The following is a 20,206-nucleotide window of genomic DNA, read 5'->3' on the forward strand; positions in this document are numbered from 1 at the left end:
GTAACAAGCCATGGCAGGAGCATCTGTGTCATGACTTCTAGAAATTGAGTGATCCGTCTCAACTAAAACAGTAACAACAAAATTTTTTTTTTTTTCAATTTTTGATTAAATGGTTGGTAGGGAACTTTTAGTCACCCGGTACTTGTTTTGCAAAGCTACAGAAAATAACAGGGTGAGGAACACCCAAAACTATATCTGATCTCATTCCCCAGAGTTGTTAGAAGCTTTAAGATGTCGTGGGGCAAAAGTCACTCCAGGGATGTACAGCCCCATGGAGGGGAATACCCATGCACAGGATGCCTTCAGGAAGGACTCCCCGGAACCTGGCTGCTTCTCTGGTCCCCAGGTTCAGATTTCCATCTGTGAGATTGGCTAAGGGCTCATACAAGGATTATGCAATCCATTTTTCCTCAGTGGTTCCTAAAACCAGCCCCATCTATGTCCTTTTATTTGCCCTAATTCTCTTATTCCAGTCTGAACCTACTGCCCACTGGCAGATAGGGTATGGAATACATCTCTGGATTCAACATTTGCCCAGAAGTCAAATTTTTTAGCACTCACCAGAAATCCAAACTTGTAACAACAACCAAGAAAGAAAGAAACATGAGATATAACACTTTCTGAGGGCAAAGAAATGTTATGTTCATTGCACCCTCATCACTTACACACCACAGGGAAGGCACTTAATAAATATCTGTTGAATAAAATTAACCAAATGGATGAATTCATTCATTTGTGGTCATGAATCAAAGTCATGATTGTCACATTGGTATCTGCATGCAAGCTATCCCACAGTGACCTTTGCCCAGCAGCTGGTTCACCTTTTTAAAATGTTATTCGGGTGATTTTTCTTAAAAAGAGAGTGAGAAAATCATAACACAGAAAATTAAAATCAAAACGTGTTTTTTCAAGTTCCATTCCAGGTAACAAATATTTGACCAATGAATTAATGCTTTTAGTTTGGCTTGGATAGGCAAATTGCCTCCTTCCAATAGTTGAACACGGCTCCGAAGTGAGCACAAAGAGATCCCTTATTGATTTGCAGAATAGGATAAAGCAGTTAAGCTCTGAAAAAAGCATTAACATTTTATCCTCATTGCCAATCAAGAAATCACCCAAGTTTCCCACCTCCCACCACCCCAAAGACCAAAGTAAAAAGGCTGTAAATCAGCCCTTGCGCATCTCACAAGAGCCAGACACTATCTTTGGCAAATCAAATCCTTGGCTTTCCATTCCCCTATCCCTGGGCAACATTTCCCCAAAGTATAACCTCAGAAGGCAGGAGTGTTGAGTTAAAAATCAAGCCAGCTAATGTAAGGGCTAACGAGAAAGATAAGTTGAAAATTTCAAATCCAGGAGGTCTGTTGCTGGTAGATTGGAACGCTTTATAATGAGGAAAGGAGATGCAGGAAGAGTGGGGAGAAGATTCCCAGCCCTCCAACTCCTCCTTGTGTGAACAGTTTGTGCTTGTTCTGAGGTAGGGTGACCCTGATAAGTGCGAAAGAGGGATGACCGATCCCCCGAATATGCTGTACAGCAGGGGTCCCCGACCCCCGGGGCCACGGACCAGTAACGGTCTGCGGCCTGTCAGGAACCAGGCCGCACGGGAAGAAGTGAGCAGCGAGTGAGCAAAGTTTCATCTTCCGCTCGCCATCACTGGCATTACTGCCTGAACCATCCCCCCCATCCCCCACCCCCCGCAACCGGTCCGTAGAAAACCTGTCTTCCACGAAACCGGTCCCTCGTGCCAAAAAGGGTGGGGACCACTGCTGTACAGTGTGGCTTCCAGGGACCCTTTCTTCAGGCCACTGAAACCGATCACATGTGCTCAGGCCATACTTAAAATATACACTCCAGCACTCGTTAAAGCCACCAGAACTCTGTATTTCAACCAGGCGATTACCTGTGAAACATGTTTTCATTCAAAAACCCCATCTTTCCTCATAGGACCTGACATAAAGTAATTTAGCTTGTAACATTATATACCCAGCTTTGAAAAAGGGAGTAATACTTTAGAGGTTGGCTTAGTCAACTCTCTAACCAATAGTGTCCCTGAGCGTAAGGGAAGGGAAAACATTTCTTAATAATTTCTAGTTTTATATATCCTTGTTCCCTTAAAAAAAAGAGGATGCAGGGGTGTTTGTTTTAGATTTCCCTTTCCTCTCTTCCAGAGAAACCTGAAATGCCCAGTTATCATATGATTCACTGACAATATTGAAACCCATCTAGATTTCACCAGGATGCTAACATTTTACTGGTTAGTTTGTACCGGAGCGTGCTCCAGCCTGTGCAAATACACCCTTACTCCGTTGTTTTCCTTTGTGTCGCTCTTCAAAGCCCTATGCTGCTGGAAAGGAGAGGAGGGAGTCAAGTGACTTTTTTATGTACATATATACATAAATACAATATGTGGGTGAGGTGATGAATAATAGTGGAGGTTAGAGTCTGCACACATAGTAAGAAAATAAATTAAATTTATCTGCCTGGTTCTTTAGTGCCCAGCATTCTGCACAAGGAATGAGGTATGAAGAGCAGCATTCCTGGCTGAGTCATCTGTCTTCTTGTGCAACTTGAGAATGACGAACACACGCAAAGCACCCTGCACACAGGTCAATATCTAGGAGAAGCCATTCATCATACACCAGTGAGGTCCTTGGGGAGGGGAGACATGAGGCTCAGAAGGCATGTCCCAGGAGGCCCTCAGGGTAAGGCCATCCCGGCAGAGGCTCTGACATAACCAGTGTTACATCAATCAATCCATGTTACCATAGAGTTCATAGAAGGGAGGGCAAGGGCTGTCATCTTCTTACTTCTCCCTTTCTTACAATCGTGTGAGGTCTTCTGGAGAATTATTACCCTCTTCCTCTGCTGGAGTCTCCTCAGCTGGTTCAGTTTTGATTTCAAGTCCAAAGGCGGAATTTATCCTTCCGGGGGAATAGTCATTTCTTTTTAAATCTGCAAGGAAGACAATTAAGACAGTTATAGAGAATCCTTAAGAACACAATATTCACACAGATAGATTGGACTTCAGGACTTTAGGCCAAGTGCTCAGAGAGGACTCTGCTCCCTTGGGCCACTGATATGTGAAACTCAAACCCTCAACCATGTCCAAACTACACCCCACCATGCACATGTGTGACTCTAACTCCCCAAGGCTGTGTTTACTGGGGCAGGGGAGGCAAGCTTTGGTTGCTTGACTAAATACATGGTGCCCTATAAGACATGACCTGCCCAGAGTTAAGTGAGGCCAAACTGGAAACAGGGCATTTTCACTTGTTGAATGATGGCAGAGCCAGAGAGTGCAGCCAAAATGGTGGACTCGGGATGTCAATGGTCAGTTTTCTGCAACAAAGCTGTACCTCAGGATTGGCTGCACCTATAAAGACTTCATCCAATTATCAGATCTTATGCTTCCTGAAGCCTCCTTCTTTAATTTCACAGGGAAATTATCAAAAGAAATCACTAATAAAGGTAACCCTTGGGGAGAAACTTATGGAGGAGAGTGACCTTTAAATGTTTGTAAACCACTGTATGCTGTGTTGATTAAATTTGTTAACCTTAAACATGCATTCCTTGTATTATTTTTTAATGTTAAATAGGGATTATCTGGACATAAAACTAATATATATTATAGTTTAATAATAACCAACAGTAATTATATCACTTCAACCCTCACGCCAAATTTATGAGATAGGTGTTATTATCCCCAGCTTACAGATGAGAATGAGGGCCAAGGTCACAAAACTAGCAAAAAGCATTTCTGGGATGTAAGCTCAACCTATGAATCCCATGCTCTTATACTATCCTGAACTGCCTCTCTTAAAAAAAAAGAAAAGAAAAAAAAAGTAAAACATAAACAAAAAGAAAAATCACCCCAATCCTGTTTTCCGAGCTAAACTTTTTAAAATTCAAATTACCAAATGTTCGAGTAAATGAGGATATTTTTTTATCTCCATTTAAATGTGTTAACTAAGGTTTTGAAAGGAAGCAAGGATTAGGTCCAGAAATGGAGGAATTATTGAATTACTCAAAAGCCACCATGGTAGGGAAAGAACGAAAGGAAGAAAGGAAGGGAGGGAGGGAGGAAATCTTTATCATACGGAAGAGCTAACTGGATGGAAGCAGTGAGTTATGCCTCAAGGCCCCCTTTCTCCTGGCTGACCAGATACAGTCCCTGATCAAGAATGAGAAGCTGCCCTGCCCAGGAAACAATGAATCAGTCCTGGGAAGAGGTCAGCGCCTGAGGATGCTGAGTTAATGGGCTGGACTCCAGCCTGCAATCACGGGACGGAGATATGTGTCAGCTCCTGCCTCCCACAGGGCCCTTACCTGGGGGCCTGGATGCCACTCAGCCCAGCCCCCTCTCCTTCCTGGCCTCCTTCTGACCAGAGGAGGCCACTGGGCAGCTTGGCCAATGTGCTATGGACTGATCTCTTTGCCCAGTTCTTCTGGGTGGTTTGTGAGAAGGGGTCCTGGGCAGCTCCAAGAAGACATCGAGACCCCTCCTGTCTGTACTGCTCCAGTCTGATGTCCCCACCGCCACCACCCCTGGCTAATAAGCTATCTCCCACAGGAACTGGAATCTGCTCCACACCCTAGTCTTCTGCTACCTCGTGCCCACAAGGGCAACTCCTACCTCTAACTCCAACAAGATTAGAAAGTGCCTTTCTTTGTTGTAAATTTACACCTACTCCATCCCAGGTTACAATGGATATTACTGATTTCCAATTCAGGGTTTGATCATTTATGATAAGGCTGGAAGGGCTACTCAGCTTAAAAGACGTGAAATTCCATTCTAAGGACGAGTGTGGCGCAACCTTAGAAAATTAGTGAGCAAGCTGAGACAGTCATAAAGCATCCCTTCTGAGATAAAAGGAAAAAATGCAGCAGAGCTGGGGCTGCCAATCTGGGGGACACAAACCTCCAGCCGCTTACTTTTATGTTAGAAATATTTTTCTGTGCTGACTCTATTAGTTTCAGAGAAAGTGTGTCACATTATCTAATCAGATTTTTAAAATATACCTTGTGATGTATGTTGAAAGTGGCAGGTTTTTATAGTGAAAAGCACTACTCTAATTGATAGCTGTTGTTTCCCTCCATGCCACACCCTCCCAAGTGTCCAATGAGTAAATAAGAATAGAATAGAAACTCTGTGGGCACCACTCAAGACCCAAAGGGGAGGGGGCGGGGCGGGGAACAGAGACCTGCCTCTGTCCAATTTTGCCCCAATTAAGTAGGAGGAACTTTTCCCTTGGAGAGACTGTGACAAGTATTGGGCCCAATGTTGTTTTATCACATTTTGGCAGAACCTGAAGTAAATCCCTGTCCTTTTAATCCCTTTAGAGACTTGAAAAATTTGCAGTCAGAAAGTCAGGCCTCAACTGCGAATGAGATAAAAATGTGATTAAGATTTTCTACTCTATCCCAGGTTACAATGGATGTTGTTCAATGAGAGATTTACTTAGAGAAAAATAGAATCGTTTGGGGGCATACCCGGGAGTTTGAGCTTCCGGCAGCAGGAGTTGCAACGATGTTTTGCAATGAAGTTTCTAATTGCATCTTCCCCTAAATTGGCTGGTCCAAACACCATTCCTCTTGATCTAGAGGAAATATCAGAATATCAATTAGATCACAGCTCAGAAAAAGGAGCTCAACTAGGATTCTCTGAGATACCGAACAGTATCCCATAGTAACCCAGTAAACTTGAAGGAGCCAACAAAGAACAGAGCACTTTGGGGAAGCAACAATGTTAGGTTTGCAAATTTAAAATTCAAATGCACTTCAATCTTTGTACCCAACTCCAAGACCTACTGTGAAACTCATTTCCACGCTAATCTGATAGAAAAGTGAATTTTCTATGTACCACATTAAAACAAAATACAGTGAGACCCTTTTTAATGCATATGAGGTGAGAGAATGACATTCATTACCAACTGGTCTACTAGAATACCCGAAAGGTAAGTATAAAGTAAAATAAACTTAGTATTGGAACACCCCTTCTGAAAAAATTGATATGCATTGTTTCAAACCCACATACTTTCCTGAAAATAACTAATGTCCTCAAACACAAAAGCCCGACAAAACCCGAAACCCAGTATTCATGGCTCTTTTGATAGCTACTTCTACCCTGCAAACTGCTATAGCTGGGCTCTTCGTGAAAAGATAAGACAACTAGGAGATGATGATTTTGTGGAAGTAAATCAGTATATTTTAGGCACATTTTTAACGCTCTATAATTATAATAGATCCTTAGCAGATTTTAGGATCAACGTTCATCCATTATTTGATCATTCACAACCATTATTCTTCGGCTGACACTCTACACACCAAGGAATAGAGCACACCAGAAACACTTCCAAAGAAACTTTATGAAAGCTAATATTTTATTTTAATGACATGCAGAGTGGGAAACAGCACATTTTAAAATCTGAACTCAATTACTGCTCTTAAATACCACGTCTTAAGAAAAAAGAAAAGCAAACTATCACAAAAGGAAACAATAAATTTCGCTTCTAAGGAATGCGGTTTTTCAAAAGGGATGTGGTGTAAAAATGGACTTTTCCATCTGAGTATTGAAACATTTATCTCAATTTCCACTTCCTTTTGGCAGAATAACAGTAGCTGCTCTGAAGATGTGCCAAGCTCAGAATGAGGGCTGATGTCAGTTTGATCTCAGATTGCCTCTCTGCTCTGAGGCGAGTAGGTGGAGGAAATCTCTCGGGAAGACAACGTGAACAGACACCCAGGATTAACTTTCCTGGTCACTCAATCGCCCTTACAAAATACGGCTCTGGTGGTATTTACCAGGCTGCATAAGCTGCCTCTGTTAACTATTCCTCTTTCAATCCATCTGCTAAGGAACCACTTCTATAAGGTGAAACCAAATATGGCAAAGAAAGAGAAGCACGCAATATTTAGTACTGGAACTCTATGATGCTGATAAAGTGAAAAATGAAGGCGTTATTTTAGTCATTAAAACTGAAGAATTCCTTTTATCGTCTCTCTGGCATGACCCTGTTGGAATATTTCACTCCTTTGCATTCCACGCTGCCATTTCATTCCCCCCAATAAAGCATGAAAGTTCCCAACTTAGAAATGTAACATTGATTCTCAGATAAAAGCTGTAAGCAAAACTGTTTCCCTCTATGAGCTTTGTTAAAGTTAAGACAAAAGAATCAAAATTACTATAATATGTATGTATCAGGCATTCGACCACTCCCTGTGCAGGGGAGAGTGAAGGAGGATTGTAGGGACATTCATACGCCATGCCTACAGCCTTGCAGTCTCAGATAACAACGTTTGAAAAAATATACAACTGTTTTCCAGATTTTTCACAGCACAGGAGAGCAGGAGGTAGCTTGGTTCCACCTTCAAGGAAATGCTAATTAGTGCCATGTACACAGAGATTTACTAAAGAACATCTCATCATCATCATCATCATTATCATTTCATACTTGTCAAACGCCCAAAACCATCAAGGCAGTAAGTGAAAAAAAAGGTGCAATCCCAAACTACCAATAACACTGAGGCAGCCTCCACTGAAGGTCAATGACCTGAAGAACCAAGTTAAGTGGCCAGAAAGCATTTGGGGGAGCAGGTCTGATGACTTTGTCTTCATGTGCAAAAGGTTGGGGAAAGTTAAGAGACAAAAGGCATTAGAGACAATATCAGAATTTGCACCACAAAACATCTTTCCTTTTGGTAGAGGATCATCCCCTTTCACTGACCCCCTTCTCTTCATAGGCTAGTTGCCATCTCCACTGAGCTTCAGTTTTCTCATTTGTGAAGTGGGATTGAAGACACTTCCTTCCAAGGTTGTTGTTAAGAATAAAACAACATGTGAAAGCACTTGCTTCTCAAACTTTAATTTATACCAAAACACCTGAAGATCTTATGAAAATTGAGATTCTATTCAGGAAGTCTAGGGAGGGTCTTGAGAGTCTGTGTTTCTAACAATCTCCCAGGTGATGCTAATACTATTGTTTCATGGCCCGTGCTTTGTGTAGCAAAAGTTTAACAAATAGACGGCATCCCAAAATGTGAGCCTCATTGAACCGATTGATGTAATTCACCACATTGTGAGAAAATAATACTTATTATCTTCACCATGAAGACCAACTGCACCCAAAATTAGGTGACCCCACAAAACCAGGCAGGCTACAGCGATACCAATCTATCAGCTTCCAAAGTTTATGACATCCTCAAGTCATAAAAAATAAAGTTTGACATAAGACAGAGGCTCCCAGCCCTGACTGTCCATTAGAATCACATGGGGAATTTTTAAAAAATACAGACATCAGGGTCCTATACTCTGAGATTCTGACTTGATGCTAATTCTGAGCAGCATTTTTTTTTTTAAGTTCCCTAGGTGACCCTAATAGAAATTGAGACCCACTGGCCTATAGAATGCAGTTAAATACTCAACTGTCAAGAGGAATAATATAATCTTCTTAGAATTCTAAAAGTTGGAAATATTCAGGTCATATTACATATATATACCAAGGTCAAAATTTAATAAATGATAGAGTATACATCAACTTGATCCATTTTATATGCAAAAAAAAATTTCACTGCCAAATTATAAAGGAAGTACTTGTAATACAGGTTCCGACTAAAAACCCTTGGGCACACTGGGCTGCTGAAGAAATAATATGTATTTTTAGCCAAAAACACTTCAACTCTGCTAAAGTGAAAAATAACAAAGCCTTTATCTGTACCCTAAGGGTTACAACATGAACTCCATGGTCAAATATCATGGGATCTGGATTCACAGGAGCAACATGGCTCACCTTTATCTTCTCTAGCTCTCTTAGTTCACAGGGTAGCTAATACACTTTTAGATGTACCTCTTTGCATAGATGCCTACAAATGGTACCATATTTAGATTAAACTGTTCAGTAAAAGAACAGAGCATTAAAGCAGTGAATATTTACAATATGAGTCCAATAGGAGGGAAGTAAAAGTTTCAGATTTCATCATATATGAATTGCCCACTTATATAATTATGTGTGTGTGTGTGTGTGTGTGTGTGTGTGTGTGTGTGTGTGTGTGTGTGTGTGTGTGTTTTACAACCCAGGGGCCAAGTATAGACACTTAGGACAACTAAGAAATTAGAATTTTGTATGCTAGCACTTCTCAAAATGTGGGCACTAGGCCAGCAGAATTAGAATCATCTGGGAACTTGTTACATTATTTGGACCCATCCCAAACCCACTGAATCAGAAACCGGGGTAATCAAAGGCCGGGGGTAGGGGGTAGCAATCTGTGTTTTAACAAGCTCTCCTGGTGACTATGATGAAAGCTCATGTTTGAAAACCACTGTCATCTGCCATGTTGATCCTCCCTTAATCATCACCATCTCTTCTTTTTACTCCACCTTTAACAGAAGAATACCACCTCCTCTACTGCCAAGTCTTCCCAAAAGCCTGCTTATGGGATAAAATGCCCATGGGAATTCAAAGGCTAGGCAGATGACTCATCCTTCTATATAATTTACACTTCAGTCCTGAATTAACAATCTGATGGCTCCATATTTAAGCCCCACTGTTTTGTCCTCTCATAGATTTGCTGTTACTGAATACCACACTTCATGCCCTCAGCTTTCGTTTTATAGGCATGTAATGGAAGACAGTGCCCATGATAAGATGCAATGACTCCACTGTGATGACAACAAAGGAAACTGTGCTTCTCCTATGACATTAATTGTTTTCATGTCAAAGCCTAAGGAGGCTGAATTTACCCATATTTCTCTTTTGTCTGGGCCACTAGAAAACTCAGAGGAAAATTTGCAAGAAAGTTCTGCCCACTGCATTGGTCTTTATACATAGTTTCCATTTTTGTGTACTAACAACTCCAGATTTAATCTTATTTTATTTCCTTATTTTCTTTTTGCCCCTATTTCCTAATCTATGCATTCTTTAAAATCTTATTGTATTTTAAATCTTATTGTATTTTATTGTATTGTATTTGGATGTAGATATTCTTGGATATAGATATAGATACAGATATAGATAAAAGGGACATCAAAACCTTTCTAGGATCTAGGCAAGATATAGAAATGTTTAAAAATTATTTTTAAGAAACCATGTACAATGTGTTAAATGCAATTTTCTAAATGATAAATTAACTTACTGTTTTTCTTCAGGTTTTATAACAGATGGATCTGTCAAATTTTCTCCAACACCTCCAAAGAAAAAGAAAATTCATTTACCAAATGGGGAATTTCATTTTCTCAGAAATTCAAGAAAATAAAAACCAAATTTAAAATTCTTTCTTATACCTACCTTCTTTCCACCCTGTAGTAAACTCAACATCATGTGAATTAACTCTACTACTAACTAGACACCCACCCTGTAGTAAACTCAACATTATGTGAATTAACTCTACTAAATTGTCCAGGCAAGTTTGAAAACTTTAGTTGATGCCGTCTCCCACAACCCCCTCTATTATGCTGCAATAAACCACTAGGCTACAAAAAAGTGTTTTTGTGATGTGTTCACACTTCCTGATAATAGCATCCATCATTCATTTACCACTTGTACATACTAGACATTCTAATTTTATTTCTTCTAATTTTATTTTTTCTAATTCTTGGCAATCGTGAAAGAAAAGTATTAGCATCCTCACAGCCTCATTTTACCAATGAGTACACTGACGTTCAAAGAGATTAATCAACTTGCCAGAGGTTGCACAGACCACAAGAGGTCATAACAGGATTGAAGCTAAGCCAAAGCTTGTGTCCTTCCCCCTAGCCCGAGGTCTCCTTAGATGGAGTCCATCAGTGCTCAGAAAGGTGCAAGGTGCTGTGTGGTTCTGCAGGTACCACCTCCGCTCCATCAAAGACACATATCAAATGCCATATATATATATATATATATATACACACATATATATATATATGTATGTATGTATATAGCGTTTATAAACAGAAGAATACAAACACCCCATATGCTTGATCTGGGTGCTGGTTACACACACATGTTCAGTTGTGGAAATTCTTTAAGATGTACGCTCATGCTGTGTGTAATTTCCTGAATGTATGTGATCCTTCAATAAATTTTACTTCTTAAAAAACGGCACCAATGCATAAAAGGGTAACGTGTCATATAAAACTAACATTTATCAAGACAGGGATCAACACCAAAGTGAATCTGTTATAAAATGCGAATGGTGGTGAGGCTGACTTCCAAAGGCAGCATTTCACAGGTGAGCCAGTCAGACAGGTGAATGCACCATGTGGGCATAAGCCGACAATGTCTGAGATCATCCTCTAGTCAGCACTGGTCCTCTTGCCTTGGAAGAGACCAACCTTGTGGGAAATTTATTTAAAAATCAAATAAAATGTATAACATTATTGTATATTTCTATTTGTTAAAAAAAACCCCAACACATTTTCTAACCACTACTTTAAAAAAGAAAGATTTTTACTATGTTCTGTATGTTTTACCATATGTTAAACCTTTCACAAGAAAAGGTAATCCTTATAGTTTATAGACCATTCCCCTGAGAAACTGACTTCCTTAGGAAAATAACTTAAGTAGGGGGTTTTAAACCTTTTTTGGGTCATGACCCTTTTGGCAGTCTGATGAAGCTAAGGTACCCCCTTCTCAGAATAATGTTTTTAAATGTATAGTTTGAATACATAAGATTACAAAGGAAATCAATGATACTGAAATACAGTGATCAAAATATTTTTTAAATTGTACTGCAATACACGTGCTTCTTTATTAGTATGTTAAATAACAGGATCAAGCACAAGTCTAATAACACGATAACATCCAACAAGGAATAAATACAACTAGTATTTTGACATATCTGCCAACACTGCAATGTGCTATGTTAATACCTGTAATTGCTATTGCAAACAGTCACGGGTACTGCTAATGCCACTGTGATCTGTCGTCTCCGTTATAACTGAAGGAAATGATGAATTTCAGCTATAGGTTAATGAAATAAAGGTGTAATTTTTTTTTTTAATAAATGTATTTATTTATTGGCTGCATTGGGTCTTCGTTGCTGTGCACAGGCTTTCTCTAGTTGCGGCCAGTGGGGGCTACTCTTTGTTGCGGTGTGCGGGCTTCTCACTGCGGTGGCTTCTCTTTGTTGCAGAGCACAGGCTCTAGGCACGCGGGCTGCAGTAGTTGTGGCACGTGGGCTCAGTAGTTGTGGCTCACGGGCTTAGTTTCTCCGCGGCATGTGGGATCTTCCCGGACCTGGGCTCAAACCTGTGTCCCCTGCATTGGCAGGCGGATTCCTAACCACTGAGCCACCAGGGAAGCCCCTAGGTATAATTTTAATTTGTTTTTTCATCAAAGTACACAGATCTTCTGAATTCTACCCAGAGCCCCTTTCAGAACCCTTGGCTTAGAATCTCTTTGTACACTGATTTTGAATAGGGAAAGGAAAAATAAGTCTGAAACACAGGCTCAAGGGGCAGTATGCAAAATGTGCTTTGCTTTTTAAAGAAAAAGTCATATGAATAGGCTGGGCTCTTTATGCTTTTCTCATTACAGATATAAAAAGGAACAGCCTAACAAGACCCTAACTCTACAGCAAACATGTAGCAAATAAACAGAACAACTATGTTTAACTATGTAGTAAATAAACAACAAACAGACAGCCCATGTACCACCAATAGAGAGACTAAAAGCTACAAATCCTCCACACATTTAAGCTCAGACATGACTTTATGCCTACAATTCCCAGCAGTGATGAAAGCTTTAGGCTGACGTCTGAGTAAACTGTAAATTTAAGCTGAAATACGCACAATACCTAAAGAATTGTGGAATAGGAGGTTTTATAGGGGGAAAAAAAGTCTATCAAAATCACATCAGCTCCCATTTACTTTCAGTCTTGTAGCCTGTTAAATAGGCAGAAGTCAAAGGATCTGGGTCCCACTCACAGCCCCATCACTCCCTAGTTGTGTGATCTGGACACCTTCTTTAATCTCTCTGAGTCTCAACTGTATCACCTGAAAGTGTGGATAATCACGGGCCTTATCCTATACGGTTACTGAGAGGATTACATGAACTAGCATATACAAACTGCTTAGCAAAAGGTCTGATCCAGAAGAAGCTGAAACATGTCAACTGCTATTTTTATTGTCTTTATTCTATCAAGAGCTCTTGTGAAGTAAAACTCTATTTTCTTACCACTGGTAAAATCATGTTCTGATTATCTCACTTTCCTAAAGTACTATTTCCTAATGAATAGAACTTCCTATAAGACCGAGGGTAAAGAGTTTCTACAAACCTTTATATCCCTAAACCCAATCTGACAGCGCAAAGCTTAACTACTAAAAACATCTTTTGGGACCCTTGAATGGCAGAAGGGGCATTCCAATGAGTTAAAAAAAGAAAGCGGTTCAGAGAACCAATCATGCTGCACCACCACACCAACTACTACCACCCCAGCCTCTCCGGCTACACAGGAGTCACCCAATTGGCAAACTTTAACATAGGTGCCCATCCTACCCACGTACGTAGATATTTGGAAAACATGAAAGACAATAAGACACTTTAAGATCTAAAAATTCCAGTGCTCTCTCTTTACTGGCATTAACAGAGTAAATGCCCGTGTACAGGCAATACATAGCACGCCCTTATGAGAAACTCAGAGACCTACGTTCTGATTCCAATCACCTTGGGATGCATCAGTGAACTTCTACATCAATGGAAAGAAGTCACCTTCCTTGTAGCAGCAGATGCTGATGCTAATGCTGATTTATCCTGGAAACTGCTTTGTTGAATAAAAAATTAATATCTCCAAAAGTTATTTGAAAAAAAAAAGTGAGCTTAAAAAAAAAAACATGCCACAGACCACTGTAATTTGAAATACAATTGTTTTTCATTCCTATTGCTGGAAACTAAATATTGGATTTCACATATAATGATGACGATTCAGGCTCTCACATGTAAGATTTTTAAATGGAAGGAGACTGGAAGACTACAGTATAATTACATGTGATCTGAAATTAGTCAAGCCTCTCCCTAGAGTTCAGCTTCGTGGCCTGATGTGGTAGCTCCTGGGTTAATGATTGGCACTCCCTTGGAAGAAAGTAATGAGAAGAAAAGAAGAAACTGAAATAATAAACTGCCGGAGTGCTTCTCATTCCTTCTTTCCCTCAAAGCAACAGGAAGCACAGCAAGCTGATCAGGGCTTCACTCTACAGAGGCCAAAGCTGGGATCTCCCTCAAGTATCACCAGGACCACACAGCTAAGAGGAGACTACCCACAACTGAAGATTAACTTCCATTTTAACAAGCCACACAGAGACTAATACTAACAACAATAACTAACATTCACTGTGTCAGGAACTTGCTTAATTTCAGCCCCTTAACAGCCCTCTGAGTTAAGTGCCTAACATTATTTACCATTATTATTACAAATGACTCAAGGACTCAAGGTGGTTGCCCCCTGGTCAGCCCCCAGGACCCTGACGACAGGGCCTCTCCTAACTGCAGCTAATTCGTCTTTCAGTCTCCACTCCCTGCCACCCAGACAATGCACATCATCACTCCAAAGACTAAAAATACTAATCAATTAAATGTAAAACATAACTGAACTGAAAACTATTATGATATTTTAAGAATACATTATATTCTCCCATTTTTCCTTTCCAACCTGGCTTGGATTAAACATATTAATGCACATAAGCCTTTAACGGAGTGACTGACACAAAGTAACTATTTAGTAAATGTTAGCTAGTAGCAGTAGTAATATAACTGCTTGTAATTACTATTATAGGATTCTCGTTCTTCCATAAATTCAGGGCTAACCAATCGGCAAAACTCTCCGATAAGTATCTCAATTTCTTCATGTTCATTCTATGATGTCCACTCTTCCCTCCTTTGAAGGTCAATGTTTTCACATCGTTTATTTGGAGTGGTCTATTTCTGCAATTCACATAATTGCCCAGTAAAAAAATAAAGTTAATTCCTTTTTTTCCCCCAAGACTATTAATGCAGTGTTTGTTCTGTTTAACGTCACTTTGGATTTACTAAGAGACATAAAAATCCCCAAATATAAACATCATTAAACAAAAACACACTGAAGAGTCATCATTACTTCCTTGAAGTTTTTCTTTGTTTTTTTGTTTGTTTTTTACTTTTTAAACATCTCTACCCAAAACTCAAAGCACAGACACTCAAGTATAGATGAAAACAATCAACCTTTCCCCAGCATGAGCTACAAAAGCAGCCTTGGGCATCAGCGTGCTGGGTTTACATGGATCATACTGTACTTGCTGGTTTAAAAGCTGAATCATCTTGACTGTTTTAACTTTGTTTATATTGCTTCCTAAAATATTGTGTTTGAGGGTTAGAAATATAATTCACACCTTGTCAACAGCATAGATCTGAAAGGACAGAAGGACTTATGTGTAGTTTGAAAAGTGTAAATATATATATATACACACACACACACATCCTTGAGCATGTGACAGGAGTTTCAATCAAAATGGGTTTGCAGTCTTAGTGTACATTGCTCACGATGTCCCAGGATTGCCTGTTCATCTCGACTGTCTCCATCCTCCAAGCCTGGCTTTCAGCACAGAATTCCAGGTGTGGAGAGATGGGAAAGTCAGAGAGGACAAGGAAAAGGCCCTATCATTTTAAATGAACCAGAACATGGTAATGTCCTGTGGCTATGAAACTTAAAGAGAAATAAAAGACAGAACAGTGAAAAGGAAAGAACATGGATGGTCAAACCAGCTTAAGTCTGCATCTTGGCTTCCGCTTAAGCTGCTGTGCAACCTTGGGCAAGTTATTTAAACTTTCTGGGCCTAAAGTCCCCATAATATCTACCTCAAGGTGCTGCTTCTGGGATTAAATGAGATAACTTCTATGAAAGTGCCTGGGCTAAATCTCTTATTTAAAACCAAAGCCCCAGTCAGTGAGCCCAGGGACTAAACTTTGACCTTAATACATATTTCGTTCTGTCCCTGCAAGGAAAACCTGCTAGAGATACTCTGTTTCCTACTGCAGGATTATAAGTCACAGGTGAGGTGTTGAGAGTAGAAAGATGCATTGATCAAAGGCTTCCATTAAATAAGAGCGCACTAAGTTGCCTTTCACAGACTGAGTTTATACTTTTGTGAACTCTTATATCAAGGTACACAGCAAAGAGAACAAGCTAAACTATAAACTGCTAAAATACTGAGCTCAGAATCATGAGAAATGACCAGAATTTAAACTTTCCTGTGTGTATAAATGCATGCCTAAGTGTTATTGTGAACCTAAGTTCAAAGAAAGGCCATAAAACTGGAAAATTGGGTATAAAACTCATTGCCCGTTTAACATTTTAGATGACTTTAAATTCTGGGCAGCTAATCATCTGCCTATATTTTTCTCTTGATCTATAGGTGAGAAACAGCATAGTAGGTGCCCATGATCATCACTGTACAACGTCTCTGAAATAAATGGTGCCACCTCCCTTCAAAGCTAGATGGAGCAACTCCATACATTACCCATCCTGGTTCTTGCATGATCTCTCGGGACACCTCTCTGGTTCCTCCCACTTAGAACAGTTCCACAAACAATAAATAAATTCAGAAAACAGATACCATCTCCTGTTTAAAAGAAAAAAAAAAAGGTACATACTGCCAAGGAATGCCTCCACTGAAAGGCCTTAACTATGGCTTTGAGTAAAGAAAGAGCTGGGGTCAAATGTAGGTGACAGGGGCTTCCCTGGTGGCGCACTGGTTGAGAGTCCGCCTGCCGATGCAGGGGACGCGGGTTCGTGTCCCGGTCCGGGAGGATCCCACATGCCGCAGAGCGGCTGGGCCCATGAGCCATGGCCGCTGAGCCAGCGCGTCCGGAGCCTACGCTCCGCAATGGGAGGGGCCACAACAGTGAGAGGCCCGCGTACCGCAAAAAAAAAAAAAAAAAAAAAAAATGTAGGTGACAATGACATTGAGAAAGCAATCCCTGGTCACTGTTTCCTGAACTTTGCCTCATGCTTGTTGTATCAAATCCTCAGCTATCAATCACCTTGCAGATCTAAAACCAGCAGCTCTCCCCGAGTATACTCATAGGTCCAGTGAGAGAAAGCCAACATCAGCTCCTCCAAGGTGTTGCTGGGGGCAATTTCATCACCGTTGTTGTTGTTGTACTTCCGGAACTCCCCAGTCATGTACTTCTCAATGGTCAACCACTGCTTGGCTGAATGGCAGTAGATTAAGAACACTTCCAGGAACCTATGGCGAGGGAGGGTGGGAAGAGGCCATTGATTCCCCCAAAGGCAGCAAAGGTGGGACTTATATTACTGAACAGAGAGCACCAGGGGAGATGCCCTAACTCTAGTCCCAGCAGCCTCAATGCACATGCCTTTGCCTTTCTACTGAAAGAATGGAATGCAAAGATTGGGAGTTTTCCCCACGTTTACCCACCTCCCTTCTTTCTGAGGAACTCTTTTATAAACAGTACTGGATTCAACTTTTCTTGTCTTGCTCTATGAAGTTCCTTGTAAATGAGACAGTAAAACTTTACTGTAAGTCCTCAGCACCACACTATGATCTGTCTCGCTAAATGAATACAAGTGTATGGAAACACTCAAGTGAAAGTAACAAGAGTTCACTCCTTTAAGGTTCCTAATTTCTGTAAGATAACAGAAGAAACTATGCTTAAAATAGAAGTGTTTTTCTACCATAATGTTTCTGGACATTAGTAACTACACCCGGGATCTGCCTGCTTTCGTAATTGAGAGGTTAGTCACGGCCTCTGCTTGATCTTCTCTTTTCTACTCACATAAATTCAGCAATTTAAGCCAAAACATACCTAGGGTGTCTAATTCTCTTTTTACTGTCTCCGAGAACTATGTAAGGAAGAAACCAAAGTTAAGGTCATGGGGAACTTCCCCGTGGGTCTGGTATTTCTCGTGACTAACAGGTGAGAAGAAATTGACAGAAATTCCTACATAAGATGAAGGGCCAGGGTGCCAATATTTCCTCACCTTGGAGTGTAGGGAATGGTTTGTGGTTTCACTTGGTTGAAGGTATAGATCAGTTTTTGAGCAGCTCTTTGTTGTTGAATTTCCTGCAAAATAGGGAACATTGATAAAAATATTGGTTTGCTATCAGATGCCTACTAATTAATGATCACAGAATTACTAGAGGCCTCCCAAGTATGATTTTCAGCCTTATTCAGCTTCCACCACTACCCACTCCAAAAGCGAAAGCCAAAAATAACAATATACCACCACTTCCAAAAAGGAATAGGCTATCCTTTGGGTTGAAGATAATGGCCTTCATCTAAAACAACAGTACTGATGAACCTAGTGGCAGGGCAGGAATAAAGAGGCAGATGTAGAGAACAGACCTACGGACAAAGTGGGGGAAGGGGAAGCTGGGACGAAGTGAGAGAGTGGCATGGACATATAGACACTACCAAATATAAAATAGATAGCTAGTGGGAAGCAGCCACATAGTACAGGGAGATCAGCTCGATGTTTTGTTATGACCTAGAGGGGTGGGATAGGGAGGGTGGGAGGGAGGCTCAAGAGGGAGGAGATAGGGGGATATATGTATATGTACAGCTGATTCACTTTGTTGTACAGCAGAAACTAACACAACATTGTAAAGCAATTATACTCCAATAAAGATATTAAAAAAATTAAAAAGGCATACTCAGAGAATTGTCCTCTTTCCCCTATTTTTTCCATCTTAATCTCCTCTTCCCTCCTGCCTTCCACCTCCACACCCCTTTAGGCAATCTATTTCACTGCTTTCTGGTTTAACCTTCCTATGTTTCCTTTTGCGAGAGTAAGTAGATACATGTACGTATATTTTATTTTTTCCCTTTCTTTCTAAGTAGGTGTCTAGCTCCAGAAAAAAAAAAAAAGAGTTTATTGGGATTTTTTAAAATTGAAGTATAGTTGATTTACAACATTGTGTTAGTTTCAGGTGTATAGCAAAGAGATTCAATTATACACATATATATATTCTTTTTAATATTCTTTTCCTTTATGGCTTATTATAGGATATTGAATATAATTCCCTGTGCTATACAGTAGGACTTTGTTTATCTATTTTATATATAGTAGTTTGTATCTCCTAATCTTTATTGGGATAATATTAAATTTATAAATTAACTTTAAGAGGACTTATATTTTGATGATGTTGGAACATCCTAATCAAGATTAAGGATTGTTTTTCTCTTTGTACAAATTTAGTTTTATATCTTTCAGGAGTGATTTTTCCTCATATAGATTTTAAATATTTCACATTCCACTTATTTCTAAGCATTTTCAATTTCTTGCTATTGTAAACAGGGTTTTCTTTTCCAAAATATCTTCTACTAGTTATTATTTGCTTATATGAAAGTTATTAATTTTGGTGTGTTAATTTTATTAACCTTGCCACCTTCCTGATTTCTTTTATTGCTTGAGTTGTTTTTATCACTAGTTCTTCAGGTTTTCTAGCATTACTATCATATCATCTGCAAACAGAGTTAGTTTTCATTCTTTTTCTGTTCCAGTTTTTATACTTTTGTTTTCTCTTGTCTAATTAAGTTGGTTAATACCTCCAGTAATGTGTTGAATAGTGGTGGAGATGGTGGGCATTCTCGCTTTGTTCTGACCTTGATGGGTGTGCCTCTGTTTTCACATTAGGTAAAATGTTGGCTTTATAGATGAATGTGTGTGAATATATACATACATATGTATATAAACATATACATATATATGTGTGTATATACATCAATATGTGTGTATGTCTACCCTAATCATATCAATGGTATTTGACATTTCCTAATCAATGATCTGTGATATATGAATATTATACATAAAGGAAGTATTCACCAAAAAAAAAAAAAAGATAATGGCCTTTGACCAGGATAGAGCCAGATCTCCTTCGACCACCTGTCCATCTGGGCTCTGGGTCTCTGACTTACCCTGAGGCAAAGATGAAGCACAGTACTTTCCTGGAAGATTTTTTGCCATGCCTGCACAACCTCAGGAAGAAAGGACTTCACAATGAAAACGTGCCCCGGCTTGAGGACGTCATCCTCAGACCAGGTACTAATGACTTTCATGGCTTTGCGGAGGCCACCATCCATCTCCTCTTGGGACAACACCTGGATCATTGCAGATCTCCCTCGCTGGGACCAAGAAGACATGCTTTTATCCAGATTCAAAGGGGAACTCTCCTCCAGCCTGTAGACAGTTACTTCTTCTCCTGTGGCAAACAGAAGTGCAGGGGAGGGGTTCAATG

At 40.0% G+C, this 20,206-nt stretch overlaps 1 protein-coding gene across 13 annotated transcripts in view; it reads right to left on the bottom strand.

Moving 5' to 3' along the window:
• The window catches only part of TRPM6 (transient receptor potential cation channel subfamily M member 6), a 192,318-nt gene that overhangs the window by 52,666 nt on the left and 119,446 nt on the right, over nt 1–20,206 (bottom strand). For 12 of the 13 annotated variants that reach the window (XR_012332562.1, XR_012332552.1, XR_012332553.1 and 9 more), the window contains 6 exons: nt 19,887–20,170; nt 17,950–18,032; nt 16,989–17,194; nt 10,132–10,183; nt 5,494–5,600; nt 2,767–2,955 (listed from right to left, as the gene is read on the bottom strand). Coding sequence is in view for 1 of the 13 variants with exons in the window: in XM_073806224.1 (XP_073662325.1) it covers nt 2,822–2,955; nt 5,494–5,600; nt 10,132–10,183; nt 16,989–17,194; nt 17,950–18,032; nt 19,887–20,170 (866 nt within the window). In the remaining 12 variants the exon portion in view is untranslated. Of the gene's footprint in view, nt 1–890; nt 2,956–5,493; nt 5,601–10,131; nt 10,184–16,988; nt 17,195–17,949; nt 18,033–19,886; nt 20,171–20,206 lie in introns of those variants that run through there. The other variant, XM_073806224.1, reaches the window with a different exon arrangement.

This window comes from Tursiops truncatus, chromosome 6 (genome assembly GCF_011762595.2).
Source record: "Tursiops truncatus isolate mTurTru1 chromosome 6, mTurTru1.mat.Y, whole genome shotgun sequence".
Lineage (NCBI taxonomy): Eukaryota > Metazoa > Chordata > Mammalia > Artiodactyla > Delphinidae > Tursiops > Tursiops truncatus.